This window comes from Lontra canadensis, unplaced genomic scaffold (genome assembly GCF_010015895.1).
Source record: "Lontra canadensis isolate GAN:19392208 unplaced genomic scaffold, GSC_riverotter_1.0 scaffold30, whole genome shotgun sequence".
Classification (NCBI taxonomy): Eukaryota; Metazoa; Chordata; class Mammalia; order Carnivora; family Mustelidae; genus Lontra; species Lontra canadensis.
Genome location: NW_022631024.1, coordinates 10,274,621 through 10,300,802, shown reverse-complemented (window position 1 = coordinate 10,300,802; position 26,182 = coordinate 10,274,621). Strand labels below are relative to the sequence as shown.

Here is a 26,182-nt window from a genome sequence, read left to right as displayed (position 1 = left end):
ATTAAGTTTAAAAAATTCAAGGACTTTGAGCTTGATAATGAAAGATTTTTTTTTTCTAGACTAATGTGAGTAGAAAAGTTGCCCATCTGTGCACATTTTTGTGTGCATTTAAAATATTTAAAAGCTGACAGCTTTTAATATGCTTACAAAATACGATTTCTATCAGTGCTCTTTTTTTTTTTTTTTCCCCCCCTAAGTAGTATCTTCCTGAGGGCAAGTTGCTTCTTCAGTGAAATCATGTTTGCACTTTTACTTTTGGGACCCTGTTCCTTCGGTATGTGCTGACTTGTGTTTCCCCCTCCCCCATTTTCCCCAATCTTTGTTCCTTTTAAGTATATTGATAATATAAATGTTCAGATAACAGGGTTTAAAATGTTTAAGGAAATGAACAAGGCAAAATATCTTACAGTAATAATATTAAGTCCAAGGAATTCCATTACTGACGCCACCAAATGCTAATCGTAAGAGATTCCAAGCGAATCATTTGTTCATTTTGTAAGTATGTGAAACAAACGTCAAGAAGTTTACTGATCTGAAAAATGTAGCTCTCTCATTTTCACCTCTTTGCTATAAGCTTTCAAGTTAATCAAATGAAATCTCAGAATAGAGGATGTGATAATACTGTAATTTGGGAATGACTTAGTTTTAAGTAATTTTTTGAAGATACGGAGAGATACAAAAGGGGAAAAGTGATTTTGTTAAAATTTTTTCTGTAAGATCCAGTATTTTTACATTAGATTTCCAAGGTCATGAAGATCTGTACTTAAAAATAGTGAAACTACTGAAGAGGTGGTTCTTCAGCTGTTGTTAAGCATTCCACCAACATACTTAATTAGATATGAAATTTATATGATACATGTTATAGAACATGAAGAATTTCTATACTTTTTTGTAATTTTATCTTTGAATTACATTGGCTGTGTATATTAGGCATTATACAAATTAACATAATGATAACATATACATGACTCAAAATTAACTAACATTTGTAAGAAAAAAAAAAAAAGGTAAACTGGGAGTAAATATTGAAATATACCAAAGAAAGGAAACAGATTCTGTAGCATTTGAGCAGCATTGTTAGAAATTTGACCCAGCTTTTATGTTTAGGTGTTGAAAGTCCTTTCTGTATAATTCCCTTTTTCAAAGATTTTTCTTTTTTTAAAAAACTTTGGCTGTAACTCTGTTATGGATCTTGGATGTAATCTGACATTTATAGAGATAGAGAAAATGTTTCCCATTTTCATATTTAGAAATTTCTGATCAACATTCTTGAATTTGGTGCTAATTAAGCTTCTGAAAACTTATCATTCTGTTTTACCCTTCTTAATCATAAGCATTAAAACCTCTGGTAGCTTTCCCTTGGAGTCCCTGGTTTTAAGTTGAAATGGCTTAGAGTAGAAATTTTGTTAGCTTTCTGTGTGTTTGGATTTTGTGTGTGTCCTGTTTTTAACTTTCAGCTTGAGTTTTAAGATCATCAATCAAAGGCTTTTCTTTCAAGTCAGTGGCACTGATCTCAATGGCAGGACTTAGACAGTCAGAATTTCCCTCATGCTATTAAAAAAATTTGAGCATTGAAATAGAATATTTTAGGAATTTGTGCTCCCCTGATCTTTTCATCACACATTTACATTTTGAAATCAACAAATACATTAGATATTAAAAAACTCAGGAAATGTTCTCCCGCTGTTTTCCCGTCTCTCCCTCCTTCACTCTTTTTGGACAAGGGTAAATTATCTACTGCTGTCCTAGCTTTCAGCAAGCTGCAAAGTGGCTGATTATAGCTCTGTGTGTTTTAAAATACATTCATTTAATCAGGCTATCTCTTTCCTTTATTTAAATGTTTTCCTGCAAACATTTTCTTTTTCCCTTTGAACTGTTGAAAATGTGTCTCATCTCCCCACATTCTGTAACCCCAGAGGATATTATAATCAGCCTGCGCTTTTGTCTTTCAGATGGCATTTATTTGTGGGGTGTATATGTCAGTGTCTGACTGTGGGTTGTTTTCATCTGCTGAATACAACTAATTTTCGTTTATGGGTCTCAGTGAAGCAATGGAAACAAAGTATGGACCTCCAAACTGATGGTTGTAGGATCTTGTACACCTCCCTACCCATACCCCAAATTTAGAGCAAATTAGTTTAGCCTTATTAATAATCTGTTAACTGCGTCAAATTGAGTCTTCCAAGTTTTGCTCCCAAATAGGATTCTATGATGGATACTATTGTAAATGTAAAACTTTACCAGGTTTTTAAGAGAACGCCTCAATTTCAGCAGAACAAAATCCGCTTTCTCCAGACTGGAGCAAGTCCCCTTAATGGGCCTTCGGTCCAGAGGAGAATTCACATTGGAAGAAATGAATCCAAAGGAGACTGAAATGTATCTTGAGTTCATTTCTGAGTTTCATTTGCAAGTGAATCCAGTGTTAGGTGTGTGGATTTCATGTTTACTTCAAACTCTGAGGCTTGGTGTCTGTCTCCTTGTGGGCTGAGCTTTGTAGATGTTGTTGCTTTTCTACTACACTGTGCAATCTGCTGTTTGATATATGCATGACTGAAAGGTTTGTGCAACTGTCTGTCCTCCATGAGGCTCCCCACCCCCCCGCCTTGCCCTTATTTCTTCCCACATGAAGTATCGTTGATTTTGTTAGGAAGAAAAGCCCTTTTAGAAATTGCCTATTTCATAAATTGTCTAGTGACACTAGGGGTTGAATGCTGAATTCTTGTCTCATTTATTTTGAAAACTTTGCTACTGAACTCACCTTAATCAATGAGCTCAGTGTTGTCTCCAATAAGTTATGTGTTGGATATATTGATTGGGAAGGATTTTAGAAAACCCGTCTGGGGTTTATAATGTCAGCAGTGTTTTGATTATGAAAAGAGTTGGAACCTGGGGACATGGAACCAGGTGGCGAATGTCCTAAAGCCAGTGGTGACATGGTGGACTGGTTCCCTCCTGGGATCTAGTTCATGCCCTGCACTTTAACTGTGGTGACCGGCTACTATAGATTCACTTTTTTGCTCATTAAAATGTTAAAAAATCAAACTGTACATAAAAAGATTTGTGAAAATATAAACTTGGGAATTGATCTGGGGAGCTGGCACGATTTCCCCCACCCCCTGCCTTAGCAATGAGGTCATTTACATTTCATCAGCCGTACTGCATCTTGAAGACCTGATTTATGTGGTAGTAGTTGTGGTTGTACTGAGACTGGTTGTCTGAGAGAGCTTGTGTAGGCAAGAGGAAAAGGGGAGAAAACAGGAACATTACCGTTTTCAAAGAAAGTTCCCTAGCCAACGATACAGATCCTGGAGAGGAAAAAAGGGGTTGCTAACTACTTAGTGACTTTTTCCAGTAAAGTTAATGTTGAAAGACACTCTTCCATAAATATAATGCTCAAATTATATTTAAATCAGGGTTTTGGAGTCCCCTCTCTTGGGGAGTGGTACTTTTGATCTTCAGGTAATTGTATTTTTCTTTGGAATAGAGGATAAGGTAGTTTTGTGTGTGTGTGTGTGTATAGGCAAAAATCAGTAGTAAGAAAATTGGTTTGTTTCAGCAGTTTTTATTTAGAAGAAACACTGCTTGTTTTTCCCTGTCTTCTGCTTATCAAACTAAGAAGATTTTTCAGTTCTGATTGAGATAATGTGTGAATATGCCTAACACAGAGTAGATGTTCATTTCTGTTTTCTCCTCTGACAGCACACCACTGGCTTGTTTGACTTAAATTGGAATATCAAGCTCTTGTAATATCACAAACATGAGGAAACATATTGTAAGGCACAAACATGTGCCTACATTTGCCTATATTCCCTTCCCTCCTCCCCTCCTCCTGCCCCATTGCTTAATTAGACTTATCACTGCTTTCTTGGTTAAAAGGAAAGCTCTTGGGAGGTGGACTATACCCAGCCTACACTGGGTATTTTGATATTTGTTCTAATATTATCTGACAGACAAGTTCACGGTTGGTTATTACTCTCGACATTAGAAAGTGGTAAGTAGTTTCTATATTGTAGTGAGTAATAAGTTGGGCATATTAGATTCCTTTGACTCTGCTGTAGAGCACAATGCTTCCTCGGAGCCATGGGGGTCCTTTCTTTCAAAAATCTTGAGGCCTTTTGGCAGCTCCACTCCAGCATACAGTAGAGAAACACTTCTGCACCTGTCACTTCTGAGGGTAAAGGATAACTTGTCTTTGTAGCTGATGTTGGCAGTGAGTGAGCACTGGGTACTGAGTGTTAAAGGATGCTCAGTACATACACTAAAGTCAGGAGATGCTTTGTGGCATCTGAAACCTGATGTGAAAGGAAATTTGTAAGGAATTTTTTTGTGTGTGTGCATGTAAATCATAAGAGTTGAGCGTATGTGGGTTAGAGTATGTTTTAGACTGCAGACATTGAAATGATTTCTATGACCTTTTCCCCAATATTTGCCTGATATTAACATTATTGCTCTGAGACATGGCTCATTTTTCTGATTCTTGATGAGCTTTCGCAATTTACTTAAACGTAATTAGTTTTAAAACAACATGTACGGACTTCTGGATGCCACACGATGGAATTAACTGGTGTAGCAGTAATGCCTCAGAGACTGTGCTGAAGTATTGTTACCCGCTCTTTTTCATTTTTTAGTTTCCTCTGCCTTTACTCTTCCATGACATGCCTTAACAGTGCTCTGATATACATAGTACCAGTCCAAGATGATATTAAAAAATAGGATATGCTCAATTGAATTATGTAGGCGGAACATGCTCTGGCAGAGCAAGTCAATGTGCTTTCTGCTTCATTGAGTGGGTTATTAGATTGATGTGGTTTATTTCTTGAATGATAGAACTGGTTTTAAAAATAAATGAAGCGAGAAGCATCAATTCAGTTAGCATTGATAATTCATTATTATTGGTTAGAAAAGTGCTACATTTGTAAACTGATCTATAATTTATCACTTGGATTAGGATTTGCAGTGGGCAGGTTTGTTTTAATTTGAACCAGCTTCTCAATGACTGAACAATGTGTTCTTCATTTTGTCTTGAAGTTGGGATTTTCAATAGTTAAAAGGCAAATCAAATGCATGAAAGAAATACTTTTTTAAAATTTATAACATCGGTCTGTGAACTTATGATAAGCACCAACTGTGGGCTATCCAAGTCTGTTGTTAAATTAAGTCAAGCTAGAGAAAATTTTATGAAGGAAGTAATAATTAATTACTTGTATATGTGTTTAGTTATGTGTATATATGCTGTATACATGGAAATGTGTCTCTTGGGAAAAGACATGTGCGCACGCGTGCGCGCATACATACGCACACACTGTATTGTGTCTCTTATTATGCTGTTCTTAATGCAAGAAGCTTCCCTTTTATGAAAAAGAAATGTTGCTCTGCTTTTTGCTTCCTTTTTGTGTACTTCCCCTGAATGATGCATTTGGTCTTATTACCTACATATTTGTAGAAAGATATTTAATTGCTTTGGATTTTCACAAATTATAAGCAGGTAAGTGTGCCCACTTACAATGACATTTACTGAAAATAGTGCATACTTAAAATTATTATCGTTTGATTACAAAATATATTTATGCCAGAGATGGCAACTTCTTTATAAAGTAAGGAAATGAAGTTTTAAACTCTAAAAAAAATGTAGTTGACAACATTCAGGGACAATTATCTTCAAGTTGGCTTTCTATTCTGCTTGTGATTTGGCCTATTGATGTAGGGAAGCGTTGTCTAATCCCGGCCCCCTCTGTTCCTAGGTAACAGGCAAAAACGGTGCCAGCAACAGCGGCCCTGCCAGGCCAAACCCATGTGGCTCGGTGTTATTCACTCTGATCCATATGGTCAGGCTGGAGATGGTCCCTGGAGGGGTGTTAACACTCAGCAACCCAACCGCCTCCCTCCCTTCAGAGCTTTCCTGCGTGGCTCCTGCTGCTTGCCCATGTGTGATTCTTGATTAATTTTTCATTTTTAATGAAGTTTGATCATGTTTATTATTTCTCATGATTGACTGCCTGTACTCCTCCCATGTAATTGATAAAGCCCATATTTCTTCATCTGTCTCCTCTTTCTTTAGGGTAAAGTTGCTAGATTGTGTGCCGTGGTTAATGCTAGATTTATTGGTCCCATTAGATGTATAAATTATCTCTCTTTCTCTCCACAGGAAGTTCTACAGACTTTGACCAAGTTTTGTTTCCCCTTCTATGTGGACAGGTAGTGTCAGATTTTCAAACTTTACTAGAAAAAAAAAGTGTCAATAAACCTGCTATGGAAAATAAAAACCATACCATTCTTAACATTCCGTCTGTTTAACCAAGATTTAAAACGTCTATGTTTGAAGGGGAGTTGCAGTGTTCTCCTTTCCTGGGGATTTTATGGACACTATCAAAAAGTTTAAAGCTTGGAGCTTTGCGTTGGTTGGTCTCTGAGGTGGATTTTGCATGACTTTAAATTTTTGATTTTGGTTATCAGACTTGAACCATGATTAAGAATGGTTGGTATTTATTCCAATGCTATTTCATTCTTATTTAAGTATGAACATATTTGACTTAGGTAATGTGGCATTATTCCATGGCCTTATGAGTATTATATGGACTTTGTTTTTCTTCGATTCAACGTAAAATTTAGATTGCCACGGGCCTATCTTGTTTAAAGGTGTTCAGCTATTTAAAAGGCGTGTCGCTTCCTAGTATCTTGCATTTTAGGTGGCTAAGAATGGTATCTCTGGGAAACTAAGCATTTTCTATAGGTTCTATAGAAAAATAGAACATCATCTGAACATTTTCTTAAGATTTTGCAGTATGGGAAACTCTTGGAAAGGTGTCAGTATAAGAACTCTAAGATGGTTAAAATAGTCTGGTGGATTTAAAAAAAAAAAAAGCCACTGGTTAATGGTAACAATTTTGGAAGAGCTTCTTCTTTTTTTTTTTTTTTTTAAACCGTATAAAACTATAACTCACTAACAATATTAATAAAATGTCAAAGCGGTCCTCTTAATCTTCTTTTCAAGAAATGTCTACTATGTGTTTCATTACATTTTAAGCATATTATTTGTGTAGCCATTTGCCCACCATTTACTCTTTTAAATTTTCTCTTAGAGAATTGAGCTATGAACTGTGCCTACAGTATGTCTTAAAAAGTCCACTTCTAGTGACAGAGGTTTTAGAAAATATCCTAAGTAATAACTGCCATAATAATGTTCTGAGAAAGCTAGAAAATGGCCCATCTTCAGGAAGAGTCTGTCTTGGATTTCAGAGTACCCAAACCCGGCAGGCCTGAAGGATTTCAGTGGTTTCGAGTGCACGTGGGTAATGTGCTGCTTGGTCTTTTCTACACTTTGTGGGAGTGGTGTCCTGCTTTGTTTGGCACAAACCTAAAAATGGTGTGAGATGAGAATTGGTAGCCAAAGGAGTTTGAAAGAGTACTAAAAAGCAGCACTGGAATGTTGCCAACCACTTATAATCACTGTTTTCCCTGGTTCTAACATGTTATTTTTAAGCCAATCAGCCATTGTAGTATTCCCAGACTTGGGCCTTTTTAAATCCTGGGATCAGGGTTGTTTTAGTAGTTAGTGGGTTGATGCTCAAAACAGAATAGCCTTAATTTTAAGAGGGTCAGTCTTTGTAATGAGAGTCCTCTTGTCTCTTCTTTATCCTGTTCCTTCTAAAAATAGCAAGGAAGTAGGGTTTTGTTTAGAGACGTTTAATGCAAACTTCACATTTATATGTATGAATTAGCGATGCATGAAATTTCCTCCAGTCACTTATAAAATGTCTTACAAATTATGGCAAGGGCATATTTATATAAATTAATAAAGCTGAAATGTTTTAAAAATGTGGTTAGGTGTCTAACAAAGAAAAGTAAGAGAATATATTTTTACATGACTTCTTATAAGAGTGGTGATCTGTTTTGGATAGGTATTCTTTAATTAACTTTGTAAACTAATATTGAAAGAAATGCACAATGAGATTAAATCCATCCCCAACACACAAACCTCTCTGTTCCTTTCTCACCAACCACACTGCTCTACTTACCTACCTGTCTGGGTGATTACATTCTTTTTTTTTTTTTTTTAAGATTTTATTTATTATTTGATAGGCAGAGATCACAAGTAGGCAGAGAGGCAGGCAGAGAGAGGGGGGGAAGCAGGCTCCCTGATGAGCAGAGAGCCCGATGGCGGGACTCGATCCCAGGACCCTGGGATCATGACCTGAGCTGAAGGCAGAGGCTTAACCCACTAAGCCACTCAGGCGCCCCGGGTGATTACATTCTTAAATGAAAAAAAAAAAAAAAAAAAAGCAGAGTCCTTAAATAGTTCTAGTTTTGTCACCAATGTCCTGATGCCTTTTGTTGTTAGAAGAATATTTTTCTTCTAAAAACATTTCTGTCTAGATCACTCTCCCCTAATCATGTTTCTCCTATTTTTTCACGAAATGATTTGGGACAGAAATGTCTCTTTATGGATCTATTTAATCCTTGCTTTGTACAGTGGTTCTTTCTTACATTTCGTTATATTCCACACCCTATAGGTGTCGATAACTTTTATTGATAACAAAAAACTCCACTTTATTTGAGGATTATATATTTTTCTCTTCTCTTTCCCCACTTTTAACCTTTGCAGACTTTCCTGTAGAAGAGATAATAATGAAGTTTACTTACAATAAACTCAAAGGTTTTAATGTTACCATTTTTTTTTTATTACTTTGCATTAGCACTGTTGAATGGCTATGCCCAGATTCTGGGGCCCACAGACCCCGCCCCCAGATGTATTCTTGATACTGTTTGCCTTAAAAAAAATACATCAGCATGGGAGATGAGTAATGCCCTAGGTGATTATGTTCAAAAAAGAAAGCTTCCTAATCTTTTCTGTATCTGTGCTTTTCTACCCCAAGGAACAGTAATACAACTTTCTGACACTTCTAGTCTATATCAAGAGTGGGATTTTCATAGTCATCATCAAATCACCCGTTAACATTGACATCTTACTGTCTCTTGTGTTGTTTTAAGATTTTTCTTTCTGAAACTAGGACTTATGAAAAATAATAATGCTAGTATCTCTTCAAAAGAAAGGGCTTTCTCATGTATCACCTGACTTTATCCTCCTATCCTAAGAGATGAGAACAGGTGTTGTTATCTTCATTTGAAAGAAGTCTAAACTGCAGAGAAATTAGAATTACCCTAGGTTCTTACTAGGCTGCTAACATAGCATAGATGTCCATCTCCCAAATCAATGAATACATTTTTCTGTAGAACATGTTGTGGAAAGATCAGTCAGCAAATAGTGCAGAGAGGATGGAAATTTACATTCGAGTGATGCTAGTCAGAGTGCTGGCCATTTTCACATTAGTACTTCATTTCTTTTCCCCTGCAACTCTAAAAGATAGACGATGGTGGTAGCTCTTTTACAAAAGAGCAAAGGAAGGTTTCAAATGTGTAGCATTATGTTGGGTGATATGGAAATGGTATTAGACTTGGAGTTCTGCCCTCCATGTGTTTCTCAGTCTACTTCAGGAAGTATTATAAATACACATCAAACAGTATCTCTCCAAAAGGATAGTGAGGTTAGGGAAGACTGAGATGGTCAGAGAAGACTTCTCACAGTGGGAGAGACTTGTGTTGAGTCTGCAAGGATTGTAAGAAGCGGGTAAATGGAAGGGAGAGCCTAACACCCCATATGCCTGAGGAGCAAAGCAGAGGAGAAACCATGAGTGAGCCTAGAGATTGTTCAGCCTGAGCAGATGGAGCCTGCTGGGGAGAGGGTGACGTGTACCGTGAAAGCTTGGGCTCTGGCTACAGGAGGCCTTGCAAATGTGTGAGAATAAGATGAAATTCGTCTGGTTCAAACATCCCATTTTACAGAAGGGAAACCAAGATTTATAGAGGTGAAATGCTTGGCTTATGGTCACAACTACGTAATAACAGAGCTGGGAAAGAAACCCATAGTCTTACTCCCAGTCCAGAGTTTGTTCCCTCCCTCCCTTCATGCCTTTCTCTCTCTCTCCTTCTCTCCTTCTTTCTTTCCTTCCTGTCAATTTATTTGCTAGAGAGAGGAGAGCGAGCACGAGCGCGCACACACACAAGCATGGGAGCGGCAGGCCGAGGGAGAAGCCAGCTCCCTGAGGAACAAGGAGCCTGATGTTGGACTTGATCTTGGGATCGTGACCTGAGCTGAAGGCAGATGCTTAACCTACTGAGCCACCCAGGTGTCCCTAGTGCAGAGTTTTTTCTACCTTAGGCTGTCCCTGAGGCTCTTGGTAGAGAGGAATCTTGAAACGACAGCAGTGAGAGTTGTTATCACTCTCAAAAACTTATCCTTATTGGTGAAAGCTGTTTCTTAAAGGAAGGAAAAGAGAGATTTGTATACCATTTTGTACTGCGGTGCTACTTGGTAGCTGGCAACCTGCTTCAGTCAGAGCACACAGCACTCGCTGGAGGATGGAAAAGCTCTTCCTTCCCAGGTTTGTGCTTATCCTCATTCGGAACCCAGTGAGGCGGCTGTCATTCAGGTGCTCTGTAAATTGTCCTGTAACCCACTACGCACAGATGACACAAGCACAAAATGAATTGACATAATCTTTTAAGGGTCAAAGGAAGGCATAGTTTCGTGATTTAGGATGTAACCACAGATGCAAATGTGATTCACATGCTATTTGCTGTTTCATTAAGTCTGTTATGTGCCAGGCGTTGTGCTATGTTCTCCTGCTCTACAAATGTACACATTGGCAACTTACTATTACCATAATGCCATGTATGGGGAGAAGGACTCAGAGAAGTTCAGTAACTTCCCCAAGGCCCCACTCCCAGTAAGCGGTAGAGCTGCTTTTGGAACCCGCATTTATCTGACTTCCAATTCCACCTTCCTTTTTCTACTTTATCATTCTACCTCCATTAGATCCATAAGACCATAACTAAAGTAACCAAAAGAACTTTCACATTTTCTCTTTTTAAACAAGATTTTATTTATTTATTTGAGAGAGAGCTTGAGAGCGCACGAGTAGGGGGGAGGAGAAGCGGGGGAGAAGCAGGCTCCCCACTGAGCAGGGAGCCGGACCCGGGGCTCAATTCTAGGACCTGAGCTGAAGGCGGCTGCCTAACCGACTGAGCCACCCAGGTGCCCCTCAACATTTCTTTCAAAAGCAATGTATGTTTATTGTAGAAAAGTAGCAAATTCTGATAACTGAAGAAGAAACCTAGCAGAGACTGAAACTGATGTGCTGGTTAGTGTGCTCGTCCCATGTCTGCCCAGACCTTTGCACTTGTTCCACACATTTATCCTGCTCTGCTTTGCAAAACTGAATTCCTTTGGCCCACTTGCATCCTCTGTGTTTCATCCTTGGTTTAGTTCCTTGGTTTGGTCCCACGGGTTAAGCTGCACCCTGTGATCGTTTTCTACGACATTTGATAACAATGAAGCATGTAGGCCTTACTGGACAGAACATTGGGAGTAGCAACCTAGAGGACCAGGTTTTCGTTTTTGTTCTGCCATTGACTTGCTCTGTGCTGTGAGGCAAGTAATGTCTCCCCTCAAGGGCCTTAGTTTCTTCATGGGTGAACTGAGGGGGTTAGATTAGACCTTTGCTGTTCCTTCTGGTTTTGCTACTTTTTGGTTTCCTAGTGATGATTCATTTGTGTTTTGTCAGACTCATGTAGACGAGGGAGTCTAGAATTCTCTGGTAAGTTTCTTGAGCAGATAGGCATTGCCCTGTCTCTGGCAGTATGTGACCTACTCTTGGTCCCCAGACATCTTGGGTCAGTGTCATTCTTGCCACTTGGATCTTTGAGCTTGGAATGTGAGGAACTTGAGTCTCAGGCAGATGAAAGGTTTATGGAAGAAAACTTTGAGGCTCATGTAACTTAAGGTTGAGATGGGGTAGTTTGATAAAACGTGATTCCTGCCTGATGTCCTGCATGCACAGGTGGAAAGGAAAAGCAGCTCTTAGGGTGCCCTGCAGTAGGGCCCAGCAGGTAATTATCAGTAAGTGGTACTAAATCGAGGATCACAGAATGTTTGAGTTCTAGCTCTCGAATTTTGTAGTTTCAGGACAGTAATTTTCACCTTGTATCCATTATATGCTACTTCATATACATTATTTATAATTCTCAAAACCGCTCTGCAAAGTTATATTTTCATTTTGTAGGTGAGGCTCAGAGAGGCGCGATAACTTGCCTGTGCTCACAGAGCCAACGTGTAGCATATCTGGGCTTGGAATCTAAACACATAACTGCTTCTTCTCCCTCCTGCGTCTTGACGCTGCCCCTCCTGAGTCTTCTCCAGCAGCCAGCAGCAAACTCTCTCCCCCGTTCATTGCCACTCAACCACTGCCTCATTGTCTCTTCGTGGAAGAGTTAGCTGCACATGTGTTTATCCCTCAGCCCTCTCCAGTCTGTTTTCTGCTTCTGTCATTCAGTTCGAGCTTTTCTTATCAAGGTCCTCTGCAACCTCGATACCGCTCAGTTCACTACCCACTTTTCCTCTCTCATCGTGATTCATGGGTACAGTTGACTGGTCCCTCCTGCTTGTTTTCTGTTTTTCCTTTGATGGACTTTTCTCCCTGCGTCTCTAAATTGGTGCTTCTGTAACCTCGTCCTGGATCCTCTTTTGTTTCTCCGAATGCTCTCCCTAAGTGATCTTGTTCTTTACCATGGTGTTAAATACGTCTGTGTGTAGATGACTTCAATGTATATAGCTCCAGCCCAAACTTTTTCTCTGATTTCCTAAGTTGTATGTTCAGCCATGTACTTGACATTTCTATTTTAAGGTTTCTCAGACTTAACATATCCCGAATGGAACTCTTAGATCTCCCCTCAAACTTGTCTTTTCTATCATGAAATGGTAATTTGCTGTCTTTTTACTCTCAGTACATCTGCAAGCCTGTCATTTACACCGGCTAGCTATAACTGGGAGCTGTCTGCTCAGCTCCATCTTCACTCTTCCTCCGTGAAGTTAGGCCTCCATCCAGTCTCACCTGCGCTCGTACACTAGCTTCCTCATTGCTTTCTTTGCTTCCGCTTCTTCCAAACTGTTCTCCACATAACATTTACCGTTGTACACTAGACTGTTTTTCTCTTAAAACCATTCAGTGGCTTTCCCTTACCTTTACAAAAAAATCCTAAATCTTTGCCATGACCTGTGAGGCCTTGTGTATAATCTAGCTGTCGCTTAGTGTAGCCCCTTCACATCATGCCTCTTTCCCTTTAGCTCCCCATGTTAGCTGCGGTGGTGTCCTGGTGTCCGTTGAGTTCCTTGAACATGCCTTGTTTTTTCCAGCCGGAGACCCTCTGCCTAGCTCCTTTTTCTGCCTGAAACACTTGGGCCCCTTTCTGAAGGGGTTGCTTTGCCTCATCCTTCAGGGTCAGGGTCATTGTCACCTTTGAAAAGCTGTCTCTAACCTTGTTAGCTGAGTACGGCTTTGCCTTCTCCATTTGCTTCTATCTTTGTTCCGGCTTTGGTTTCATAAAACACTGGCGCATTTAGCTGTGTGCTGTGTGGTACACTTGTTATTCCTCTCTAGCTAGTGGGAAATCTCCATAGCAGGACAGGTGGCCAGTCTTTGTCCTGGTGCCCAGTGTAGTAGTTGCTCAGTTTACAAAGCGGACAACTGAACCCAAAGGCTGATAATATGGAGAATCCCATCTCTCCCTGGAAGATTGGAATCACACTGCCTGTTGACATGCTTCATGCTCTGTGTACACTCAGTGTGTAAATAACTTGGAGGTTAAGCAGAATGCTGCTGGAGGAGCCTTGAATGGCTCACGGGCATTTAAAAGTCAGCATGAATGTTAAAGTCTGGTTTGAGTATTTCTTCCTTTTTGTCCTGGTTTTCCATATTCATCTAGTCCTGGGAAGCACAGCTAAGGGTGGTCTTGGCCCTGGTTTCCTGGGCATATATCTGGAAATACTCAAATTTGGTTTCTCTTGCTTAGTGGGAAGTGGTGTGTTTGATAAGACAATTATCTGGATTCCCACATACTTGAGTTCCTTTAACAGGGTTGCAAGCTGCAGGTGAGGGAAGGGTTTCCTTGTGTTTAGTGTAGCCTGGCAGAATGGAGAGGACTTTGAACCTGAATTGGGCTTGGAATTCTGTGTTAGTCCTGATACTTTGAAAACAGCCAACAAAACCAAAAACAGACCTGTGTCTGCATTTTCCCATCTTAAAGCGAGGTGCTTTTTGCAGTTCCTCCCAGTTTTAATCATCGTGAAATCTCTGATTCCTGTTAAAAAGTTACAGATTCTAATACTGGAGGTAAACACGAAGCCTGTAGCCTTTAACGAAGCAGACCCTTTCCCCCAAGTCATTTTTTTTTTTTTTTTTTTTTTTGTGGAGAAAGCTTGCACACTGCCCCAGAGCGCTGCAGCAAGCAGGGAGGGAATGACAGATTCCTTGGAGGTTTCAAAGTCTTCAGGTTAACTCTGACCGCCCTTGCCTGGCTTGTACTTGATTGGAAATTGTCCAAGGAGAAAAGATTTTAGGGTTTGATGGTTTGGGCCCCCTTTGTTTGTTTGTTTAAATGGCTTATACTTCACCCTGTTAGGAATTAGAAAGGTGAGTCAACTGAGAATAACAAGTGCTCCCTCCTAAGCTGAGACCCCTCCCCCACCCAGGCCAAAAGAATTTTGTTCACTTTACTGAGTGCGGGAGCAGCTCCCTTGGTCACCCAGAGGACTGTCCTTTACGGAAAATACGGAACAGAGAAGAGAGAAAGGCAAACTTCCTTTCTCTGCTCATATAAGGGTTACAAATATGAGTCAGTGGGGAAGATTCTGAGCAAATGCATGATTTCAATATAGATTTTTGTTTTCCTTTAGATGGTAACTTAACAGCTTGCATCTCTTTTATTAATTGTTTTGTATTATGGACTGGCCTTTATTGTAAATGCTGATCTCACTTATTTCCGAAACCTCCTTTGGGTTGGGTAGTAGTTTCTCATTGTTATTCCAGGTGACGAGACCGCAGTGCTTAGAGGTTAAGTAACTTGCTAAATGAAGGCCCAGTTAACAAGTGATTGAGTTGGGACTTGAACCAAGTAAATGAGTAATGAATCTTTCTTTGAGCCTAGGATGTCGCTAAAAGCATTTTCAGCATTTTTAATGGTAGTGAAAAGATAATGGGGAAATTAATGACACTCAATTCACAAACGAGTTGTGTTCATTCTGTGTCCTTTTCTTAGAGATTCAGAGTGTTTTCATTCAGTCCTATCAATACCCTTTCCTTCTAGGATGTTTCATTTCAAACATTCTAGAAGGGAAATCAGACTCTGAGTTAAAATAATGAACAGTCATATTTTATATGCTCACATAATAATGTTTCACAAAAGCATGACCTTATTTGCAACTTAGAATCATTGTGACCGGTTGCTTTAAATATTTTAATAATTCAAGTTTTTCACCTCCCCCAGTGAGGCCCACTTTTCTCCCCAATCACTTTAATTATGTGAGCTAGAAACCTGTTTCTCACACATCTTCAGTTCTCAACCTTGTTAAAATTAATCATATAATCCCCCTTTAAAACATAGTATTAAATCACCATAGTAACACAGTATCCAAGCTTTATTGATAAAGCATAACAGCCATAAGAAGGTAGAGTTTGGTGTCCCCTGGACAGCTCTATAACTTTTATAGAAATGTGTTCCTTCTTCTGGCTTGTATATGGCGGAGGGATAGCATTACTTACACCTGTTTTATTACCACACTGCTTTTAAATTGCCACCTTGTTTTCGCTCACCTTCCTAGTTAAACAAGGAGAGTGGAACACTTTCTTTTCTTTCTGAATTATTTTCTTGCACTCTCTAACCACTCTCTAGGGGATGGAATTGTTTCCTTAAACATGACCAGGTAAGGTCCATTGACCTTTTTCGTACTGGGATACCTTGAAAGTCTCCTTAATTTTCATTTGCTTGTGTGGTTTCTATAAGGGAGTTTTAGAAAGGAAGGCTATCCATATTTGAAAAACTTTTTCGTATTGTATCCAAAGACCCAATAAGTCTGCCTTTGGAAAAGGCCTGGTGAATGATTTTCATTCCTGCTGGCAACTTAGAAAGTAAATTATAGGTGAGAGCACTGATTTGAATATTTTGTCAATTTGAGAATATTTTGTAAAATACAATGTACGTAAAATACAATATAGGTTAATGAGTTCCTTTGAATAATTCAATGTCAAATTCCAAAATACTATGTTAGCATAAATTTATGTATTAGGATTTGGAATAGTTAAGTTTTTAGAAAGGAATCCAAGCTAAGTGGTAAGCTGATTTTAGAAAGTGGTCTTTAAAACATTTTGCACCTGCAAACCTAGTTTCTAGGTTAATCTGATTAGTAGTAAGCTTTTTTATTGCTTGAAACATATTTCCTATTTTATGTCACTCTTATCTGTGGCATTTTAACTGAATTTTGCATTCATGTGGGAACTTTTAGCTTTTTTTTTTCTTATTCTTTCTTTAAAGCCCGTTTCCATTTCTTAGCACCTCACGTTAAGACATTGGGTATTTCGGGGTGCCTGGGTGGCTCAGTCATTAGGTGTCTGCCTTTGGCTTGGGTCATGATCCTGGGGTCCTGGGATCGAGCCCCACATCTGGCTCCCCGCTCGTCAGGAAGCCTGCTTCTCCCTCTCCCACTCCCTCTGCTTGTGCTCCTGCTCTCTCTCTCTGTCTCTCTGTCAAATAAATAAAATCTTAAAAAAGACATTGGGCATTTCTGTCCTGTAAAATGTATGTTCCTCATAAATTCAAAAATTCTGCAAGACACAGGAATGTAGGAAAGTAGTAGCTAACCTTGCTCTCTGGAATGCAGCATCTCCCCTTAGAAGCTCTGAGAATAGGATGCAGTTACCTACCTGGTCAGTCTTTCCGTTTCCTTTTCTGTAAAATGGGAACATTGTCTAACTTCCGGGGTTAATATGAGTAAAGGAAATGCTATTTATCAAGTGTGTAACTTGATGCCTGGCACGAAGCGGACACTTAAATGCTGTTGTCATTACTGTCTCCCCGACTAGGCGAATGGCTGGGGGATCGCCGTTAACGGCAAGCTGGCAGAGGAGGCTTTGGCATCATAGAGGCCTGGGTCTCAAACACAGCTTTTTGTGGCTTCCCAGCTGCCACCTTAGGCAGGGCTGCTCCCAGCTATTTCCTCGTCTATAAAATGAGGTTAATAGAATGCTCCTTTCAGGATTTGGGGGGATGATTAACAGGGCTACCTGCCTGGACTCAGGGAGCAGAAGGGTTGGTAGCTACTTGGGTAGGGAGGTGGTCACTAGAATGGGGGGCTTGCTGTCTTTTTTTTTTTTTTTAAACTAGCTCACAGTCTGTTTCCTCGAAGTGTGTAAATTTCGAGTTCATTTACAAAGAGTTCCACTGAGAAAGGAAATGTTACAGGTTCAACGACTTGTCCTGATCAGATGCTTTATCAAGAAACTTACCGACATTCATTTTCCCCCCTTTGTCCTGTCTTTGCTGCAGCCTCACAGTGAGCCAAGTTGGCCAGAACTTCACGTTCGTGCTCACTGACATTGACAGCAAACAGAGATTCGGGTTCTGCCGCTTATCTTCAGGAGCGAAGAGCTGCTTCTGTATCTTAAGGTAAGGGAGAGTGGCTTTGGCTATTGGCTAGTTCTTTGAAACAGTGTCAGCCTTTGCGTTGTTCCTCTGTCATTAAATTTTCCAGCTGTTCTTTTTATTTTCCTATCTGTCTCCCACAAGTCACTGCACTTGGGGAGAAGGACTTCGCCGTGTTGTTCTTGCACTTTAAGTTCTGCAGATAATTGTATTTATTTATTTGCATCACATCCCTTGGGTGGGAAAGGGATCATTGCTCCTGTGGAGTATGTGGAAGCTGGGGAGTCAGCATGGCTTCAGTTTCTCCTGCTGTTATCTGGAGCTGTCAGAAATTAGTCTGTTAGGCTTTCCCTTGGACATTTTGTGTATGTAAGATTATTAATAAAGTATGTGTCTGTAGCTCAGGACGTCTTGCAGACACTGATTGCGTCCTCCTCAAAGTAACACCCTTGCCCTCTGTGGGTCAGTGAGGGAGGAACTGTTTTCCAACTTGGCTACTTCTCTAAAGGTTTGGGAAAAGTACAGAATCCTGGAAGAAGGCTTCTTTAGGTCTTCCAAAGCCCCCTCACACACCAGAGCCACACTTGCTTAATGCTCTGTTTCCTCCTGCCAGAGGGGCAAGGTGTGTTCTGGGGTGGGAGGATGTGTGGAAATCCGATTTTGGAGCTGCTGACTCTGGGGGCTCCTGCTGGGCGCCTCCTCAGGGGGGAAGTAAAGGCATCCCACACACTCTCCTCTCCGTCTGCCTCAGTTAAGTAGGTGTCAGAGGGGCCTGCCTCCTGTCTCTCTCTGCTCATGTGGAGCAGCCCAGGGCAGGCCAGCGGGGAGGCGCCCCTGACAAAACCCGGGTCCCCAATCTTGGGCTTGTGCCCAGGGATAAAAGGCCAGGCTCTGTGAATTCCAGAAAGAGTGGTTCTCTGGTACATTCATTTTTGGACTTTCTTCTTCTCCTCACCAAGAAAAGACCTCCCACCCCAGCCCCCCAAAGACACACACACACACACACACACACACACTCACACCACAGGAAAAAGAGGGGCTTTTGAGGTGCCTCTGCTGAGTAACTGTCAGTCTGGGCTATTACGTTTGCGTTTCTCTACACGAATCTTCTTGTTAATCAGCAAAGTCAGCTCTCTCCTTCACCAGGCTTCACATCCGTAATTCAGGCCCTCTAGGGCAACTGCTGCAAAGACTACAGGAAGGAGGGACAACCCAGATGGTCTGTGAGGTTAAGTGGTGCAGCTGCTCTCAAGCTTGCCTCAGGAGCCCAGGCCCAGGGCTTACCTGCCCGGAGTATCAGAGTCAGATGTAAACGATTATTTATTTTTTTGATTCAACAATGTTGAATTTTTGTTTTCTCTTTTTAAATAAAATTTTCTCTTCCATTTATTGTCTGGTTTCAGCCGTGGCCAGGGCACTGTGTATTTATATGGTCATTTAGAGGAGAGGAGGGTTGAAGACAAGTTCTTAAAGTTTTGCAGAAAGGTTTTTGTTTGTTTTCTCAGAATATTTGGGTTTACAGTGTTTCTTCCTTTGAAAGCTGGGACGTACTCCAAACTGACCCTATCAGAGTCATTCAAATTTCTGGGACTGGAAAACTGTTTATTTAAAAATTTAAATTTAAAAATTGCTCTCCTCTGATTCCAGTATTTGACTGCGTGTGTCTGCATGGAGGGTCATGGGTGTCATGCTTACAAAAAGCTGGTTGATTAGCTTTCGTGCTGCCATCATTTAGAATGAAAAATAGCAGCCATTGGTGTGTTTTCTATCCGTTATACTAGCTTGGAACTGCGGGAAAAGGGGGTGGGTTAATTCATTCATTTGTTTGTCAGCCCTTAATTGAGTGCCTACTGTTAGCTAGTCCCTGCCCTTGAGGAGTTCCCAAGACTAACTGGGGAGACGGATGATGCTACAGAATGCTATATATAATGCACAGGGCAATTCCATGGCATGGTGGCTTCTTACTATTGATATTCTAGTGCCAGAGGATAGTGACTATGGTTCAAAATAGAGTCCAGATAAATTCTGGGCCATGGGTGGGTGGGGGGAACCAATTTATCTCATTCAGCTTGTGCGTATGTGGACGGTACGCCCAGTGGCACTTTCCCTGTGGCTTGGATTGGGAACACTGGTGAATTGAGACTGGCATATGAATGGAAGGGTCTGCTCTTAACCTTGAGTGACCTGGCAGTGTGTTCACTGGAGAGGTCTGCTGGGAGAACGCAGGTGTAATTTGGGTCAGGGTTCTGTTAGCACTGTTGGTCTCCTTGCCATTTGGAAATGCTTGGACTCTCTGCTTTTTTTTTTTTTTTCCCCCAGGTGCTTTCCCATTAGTTAACCAGTGCCTTGAGGTCCAGTCACTGTTCTCGGTGTGCCCAGTCCTCTAACTTGTCTGCTCCTAAGCCACCTCTGCTTTTGCTTTCCATTTCTTCCCACGGGAGGCCTAACTTCCGGTGATGGTGTCTGTGCAGACATAGCCTCCCCAGTTCCGGGATTTAGCTTCTTAGGTCACTTCCTCTCGGACTGCTCTCCCAGGCTCCTGTGCTTCCTGGCCCATAGGAGCTGTTGGACCTTTCTGCCTTCACACATTTATCCATCCACCCACGGCAGCGTTCTCCAGGCAGAGGTAATCATCCTCTCCTCTGGGGGCACCCAGCGTGCTCTGCGTACTTCAGTCACACACGCATAAACCTTGAGCTTCTTTTTACCTCTTCCTCCAGTTACTCTGAAATTAACTCTTTAAGGGTAAAGATTGTGTCTTGCCCAACTTTGTATCTGCAGCACTTAGTGCAGTGCTCGGCCAAGATATTGTGTGTGTGGCTTTCAGATACAGGGGATGTATTCCATTTGAATGGAAGAACAGGACGCTGAAGGCTCTGAGTGAGAGGACAGGCTTTGTGGGACACCAGTTCAAGAGAAAATGTGAAATACAGTTATTTATAGGGAGATGTGGTTCATATTCTCAAACTTATCTCTGTTAGTTGTAAGAGGTGTACCTTTGAATCTCACCAAGGAGATCTAGCTGTTGAGTGACAGGCTTTGTGCCCATAAAGGACTAGGCCCGTGTTAGAAAATGTAAACTTCATTTTGCGGTGAAAGGTTCGTAGACATCCTTTATACAGTGTACGCTTGGGTTCATTGTAAGAAGCATTGTCTTTTCCTTCCCCCTAGAATGTAAGGTCCATGAAGGCTGGGAAGTTTTATCTGTTGTGTTCACAAATATACCCAAAGTATATTGAGGAATGTCTATGCCCAGTAGGCACTTAGTAATCCTTGTTTTATGAAGTAAAGAATTCCTGATCCATAAGCCCAGTGTTTAAACATCTTTTAAAAATTGGTTTGAATTCTATCACCAGCTAACTTTGACAGAAATGTAGTTGTGCTAGAGTATAAACAAGTCTCATGAACACAAATACCATGGTATGTAAAGTCAAATGCGTTAGGTCTTCCCACAGTTGACTAGTTCTTTGTAAAATGTTTTACATTTCCTTGCGATTGGCCATAATATTATTTAATTCTCTGCTGCCATGAGAGTCAATATGGGATTAGGAGCACAGCTAGGAGAACAACAGTTACGAGTAGGTCCTTCCTCATTACCTTTCTCTCACCCAGGAGCGTGTGAGAGTGTGGTGGCGTTTGCTGGTAGCACCAGCTGAGTCTGATGTGTGGTATAAGCATTTACCTCTGAAGTCTTTCAAAGAGCATAAAGTGACCTAGAACCATAATTTTTTTCACAGCTTCTGATTTGTTCGAATGACCCATGTTCCATCAAGGCTAAAACTGTAGTGAAATACGTTATTTATAGCCATCTTCTGGTTTTGGAGGAACAGGAAGAGCCTAAGAGTTCAAAGTCATAACTGTGTTGTTTGTGGGCAGTGGACTATGGGAGATATGTCCTACAATAACTAAATTTGTTTACTCTTTATAAAGGAACTTTAAAAATAATTATGTTTTACAATTTTCTCCTTTATGTGTAAGAATCTTATTTAAGTCTTGAGGAAGTTTGAGAAGCTGTCTTTATACCCATATAAAGAGATGCTTGGGTGGCTCATTTGGTTAAGCATCTGCCTCCCCGTCAGGTCATGGTTCCGGGTCCTGGAATCGAGCCCCGAATCAGGCTCCCTGCTGAGCAGGGAACCTGCTTCTCCCTCTCCCTTTGCCTCTCTCCCTGCTTGTGCTCGCTCTCTCTCTGTCTCTCAAGTAACTAAATAAAATATTAAAAATATGTTTATATATACACCCATATAAAACTGTTCAGGACCTGTTATACATTATGGGAAGAAATAACTTGTTTCATCAAAACAATATCTAAGATTTTTTTTAGTTTGATGTTTAAATTGTTACTCAGTTAGGAGGTACCTTAGTACCTACTACATGCCAGGAATTAGCAGTGTGTAACATTTGGTCTTTAGCCTTTGTTTATCCCAAAATAGGCAGTAGGTTCCCCCATGAGAACCTTTCAGATATCCTGTTCATTCAAGATTTTGATGAGCTGAACTTTTTAAACTTGGTCTTACAAACTGAAAATAATACGTACTTTTGGTCCTTTACCAAATTTAAAATTTAATGTGCCTCTGGGCGCACCATCCCCTGGACACCTCGGATTTTGATAACCTCTTATCTGTTTCACTTTGGCCGTCCTTTGTCTCAGGAGCCACCCTTAGAGTCTTTGGGAAAGGACTAAGTAAAGAAGCAAAATATACTGTGATAAGTCCTATTTTTAAAAAAATATGCATGTGCAAGTTTCCTTGGGGTCACCGGTTTGGCAGTGCCCCTCTCTGGCTTGAAGAATCAGGGAAGTGTTGCTGATGGTTTCCAGTTAAACTGGATCTTAAGGAACCACTGGGGGTTTAACTGGTGGAGAACTGGAGGATAATTTTGTAGGCAGTGAGCACTGTCTTGTTAAGGCCTAGAGAATGAAAGATATGGCGAGACAGAACACCAACGTGTTGGCGGCTGGAGCTGATGCCATAAATGTCTTGGAGTTGGGACAGGTTGGGAAGACCCTTGTGGGACATGCTCAAGAATGTGGATTTACCCCATAGCAAATGAGCATCATCAGATGATAGAGCAGGCACTGGAAACATTGATGTTTGTAGACCAAAGGGAAAATGGCTTTTTGTACCTGCAGTTGCCATCTGCTCCTGCTTGGGATTTTCTGGCCGTTGTTAGAGCGATGCTGCCCAGCACATTGGGGGTACCACTCTGATTTCGAATGGAATTTTCAAGCCTCAACTTTAGGTTTATTTGTTGTCATTGTTGTTTTAACAATGAAATATGTTCCTGGGACCCTGTTGGGGAATTCTTGTCCTCCTTTCCATGCAAGTTGGCATATGGGCTTGTGTTTAGACATTAATTGTGTTAAGTGATAACCATCTTCCTTCTGGAACACTTTCTGACTTAATGGCAGACACAACTATTACGTCCTTTTTCATCTGCATGGTACTCATTTCTACTATAAACACAGAAAAGCTCAGTTTTCACAGAGGAAAAAAAAAGAAACTAGAAGTAATAAAAGAGTCTGGTTTTAAGAACTTCGGTTTCTCTGTTCCAGTGTTTTTAAAACAACGCATACAGTTCAGGAGAAAAATCAAAGGGCTCTTTCCTTAGGCAGGTGCAGTGGCAGAAGCCCTTTTGGATGGATTGTGTGTTAGCTACTTTGGTTTAAAATAAGTGTGTAGGGGGATGGGGAAGGGAGTTGGGAAGGAAGGCTGTGGGGACAGCTCCCAGATTTTTACCTTGAAAGCAGGTGCTGCTGAAATATTCCAGAAACAGATGGAATCTCCTATTCTTGTTTTACGCTATTTATGGTTGTCTCGCCTGAGGGTACCCTGCTATACAAAACGGCACAGCCTGATGTTTGAGGGCAGTTTGGGCATCAAAGCCGGGGCCCCTCTGGGAGAAATCAGCCTTTCTTCCCCAATGCCTTAAGTACTATTTGGAAAACCTGGATCTTTCATACTATTTAACGGAAGACTTTCTTCTGCTTTTCAAATATTTCCATCTCTCTGGAGCTGTTTGATTTCTTCTTAATGCCTCCCCGTAAAAGTAGGGTGGGAGCAGTGTTGTCTTCTGAATGGTCAGCTGGGAGAAGGCCCCATTGCTCTGGCAGAGTATAGTTCTGCCCATTGTGGATCTGTCAGCAGCTGAACCCATGGGAGCGGGTCTGTGGAGGCTCTGGGTTTATGGTTTAGGGTTTAAGACCCTTTTTGAGATCTTTAGTATTTTGGAAGGTTTGCATGGGAAGTGTGCTCATCACATCACTTGGTGGGAGGTGATAACTTTTTTTCTTAATTAAAAAAAATGTACTGGTTGGGGAATGTTGAATGTTTTATTGCCACACAGATGCCTTCATGCTTAGAAACATACAATCCTCTGGGGAGCCACAACTCAACAATAGTAACAAGCCGTCCAGTTTTTAAAAAATCACCTTTGAAGAGTAGAAAGGGAAATAAATGAAACCGTCCTTGCTCTCCTAGCGGTCTGCTGTTTGAGGGCTGGGAAGCTGGACAGTTGGAAAGACAGGTGTGTCTTCTGTGGCAGCAGCCGGCCTCAGGGCTGTCTTCCTCAGGAGGAAACTTCTTTCCTCCTCCTGGTCCTTTTCAAAGGACACCAGCATAGAGCAGCCTTCCCTTAAGCGATCTGAGCCCAGCATTATGGGTGTGGGGAAACTTCAAGACTTTGGCTAAAAGAAATTCTTCATTTTGAGACTGAATGAGTTGGAGATTACAAGAGACCATGATATTTTCTTGATTTGTTTTGAAAACAGAGGATTTCCTTGTCTTAAGACTCATGAAGCTTACTACAGAGCAACAGGTGAAACCACTGTAGGAACTCCAGGAGGGCACTTTGGTTCTCTCCCCACCTCCCTACCCCCATATACCACTCCTCTTGCTACCTCTAGCAACTACTGCGGTTGGTTAATGTTGTTATTCCATTTTGTAGATGGGTAGACTGAGTCAGGACAACTCATTACAGAGGATTTGGGAAGGAGCGGGGAATGATCATTCGTTAGCGTTTGATCTGCCAGGTGGCTTACATAATTCTCATTTAATCTTATTGCAACCTTATGAAATTATCTCCATTATATTATAGAGAAGTCGGGGCTTGAGACTGAGGGCGATAGGGTGACTTGTTTGAGATCTCACCAGGAGTAAGGGAGGGACTTTGGTTCGGAACCCCAAATCCAAGCCAAAGCTCGTGCTCTCAACAGCTTTGGGCATATTTCTAGTAACTTACTATTGGCCCTGATTCAGAACTCAAATTTTATTTTCTTGCCACCAAAGCAGCCATTACAAGTTTCAAAAGTTTTTTCATCTCTCTGTATATATTTAGTTAAAGGAGCCTTGATGGGTAGTTTGCCACTGCACAATGATTTCAGAGGTGAGCTGTCAAAAAGAGTTCTTAGAAATAATATACCACAGCCCACCCTCGTTTTATAAATCATGAAATCGAGACCTGAAAAGAGATTTTTGTCCCAAATTCTTTAGCTGGCTAATAGTGGTCTTTTTGACCCCCCAGTCCAGAGTTTGTCCAGGATATGGCAATGATCCTTTCAGCTCAGGAGAATAAGGCCAAGGCCACCTGGATCTAAGGGTTTTCTAAACTCAGTAACCTCCAGTTAGCATCAAGGCCAGCGTCATTGCAGCCTATGTGAACTATCCAACCATATCATTATAAAGAAAATGATCAGTTCTGTTTAAATCTGAAGCAAAGTATGGTTGAATGGAAAACCAGTAAAACTGAGCTGCCTTCTGAAAAAGTCTTAAGAATTCCTCCTGAGGAACCCTTTTTGGGAGATGGAAAACATTCTACAGGAGAAGCCAGTTGATGCTTTTTAGTGGAGTTTGAGCGTCAGCAAATATTTTGGGACCCTCCCCCCGCCTTCCCCTAAGCAAGCGACTTTCCTATAACAGCAACAACAAGCAGAAGGCATTCATTTGAGCCTTATCTTTGCTTTTCACTGGGCAGGAGGTAGAAAGAAAATAACTCAATATGCTTCACACCTAAACTTGCCCTTTGGATCTAAGCTGCACTCTTATTTTAAGAGCAAGTTAGATTTGTGAATACAAAGAAGAGTCTGAATTTAGGTTGTCTGGCCCTTCCAGTGATCAGTTTAGAAGCAGTGGGAAGCCTAGCATTTGTCCCTCATGGAGAAGCTCCAGGAGACTGAGGTAATTGTGTACCTCTTTACATCATGTCAAAGAAAAATCATTATGCCATCTAACGTTGGAAGATCCTAGAGTTCTCATAACCAATTATGAACCACTTCTTTTCAGGATGTCGTTTTATGAGATTATGAAGATACACTTTCTCGTTAGAGGAATTTAGAAAACTTGAGAAAAGAGAAGTGATGATTTAATGCCCCACGACTCTAATAGTGACTAGAGGAGTTTTCACCCTTGAATGGGATCATGCTGTAGGTATAGTTTTGTATCTAGCCTTTTCATGTAGTATAGTGTAAGCATCTTTGCATGTGATTAAATATTCTTTCCTGAGAATGTTTTTGACTGTGTGATTTATAAGAGAAGAAAGCTCTTAGGAAAATCTGAGAAAGTATTTTTTGCTGAAACTTAGATTCTTTTAAAAAATGCATTTGCCGTAGTGACTTTGTCATTTGGCTAATTACTTTGGTAATTTTGTTTAAAACACA

General features: G+C 40.8%; 1 protein-coding gene across 7 annotated transcripts in view; it reads left to right on the top strand.

Annotated features, from left to right (window-relative positions):
• The window catches only part of DENND1A (DENN domain containing 1A), a 496,671-nt gene that overhangs the window by 143,528 nt on the left and 326,961 nt on the right, over nt 1-26,182 (top strand). For 5 of the 7 annotated variants that reach the window (XM_032865820.1, XM_032865816.1, XM_032865821.1 and 2 more), the window contains exons 4-5: nt 6,146-6,195; nt 17,434-17,553. In XM_032865820.1, coding sequence (XP_032721711.1) covers nt 6,146-6,195; nt 17,434-17,553 — 170 coding nt within the window. The remainder of the gene's footprint in view (nt 1-6,145; nt 6,196-17,433; nt 17,554-26,182) is intronic. The other 2 variants (XM_032865818.1, XM_032865819.1) reach the window with 1 other exon arrangement.